General features: G+C 58.5%; 1 protein-coding gene across 1 annotated transcript in view; it reads right to left on the minus strand.

The window, feature by feature from the left end:
- The window catches only part of EMH_0001120 (protein kinase, PfEST homolog, putative), a gene marked incomplete at both ends in the record, with an annotated part of 27,896 nt that overhangs the window by 26,794 nt on the left and 873 nt on the right, over positions 1 to 229 (minus strand). The window contains one exon of the mRNA XM_013495492.1: positions 4 to 176. Coding sequence (XP_013350946.1) covers positions 4 to 176 — 173 coding nt within the window. The remainder of the gene's footprint in view (positions 1 to 3; positions 177 to 229) is intronic.

Consider the following 229-nt stretch of genomic DNA (forward strand, 5'->3'; position numbering starts at 1 on the left):
AGTGAGAGGTTTTCTGCTGCTGCCGTCGGTGTGGCTGCTGCTGCTGCTGCTGCTGCTGGCATTCGTGCTGCTGCTGCTCTCCTTCCTGTTGCTGCATTTGCTGCTGCTGCTGCTGCTGCTGCTGCATTTGCTGCTGCTGCATTGGCTGGTGCTTGTCCATATCAGCACTGAAGTCGCTGATAGCAGCAGCACCAACAGCTGCTGCTGCTGCTGCTGCTGCTGCTGCTCT

Source organism: Eimeria mitis, genomic scaffold, assembly GCF_000499745.2.
Source record: "Eimeria mitis Houghton genomic scaffold, Emh_scaff160, whole genome shotgun sequence".
Taxonomy (NCBI): domain Eukaryota; phylum Apicomplexa; class Conoidasida; order Eucoccidiorida; family Eimeriidae; genus Eimeria; species Eimeria mitis.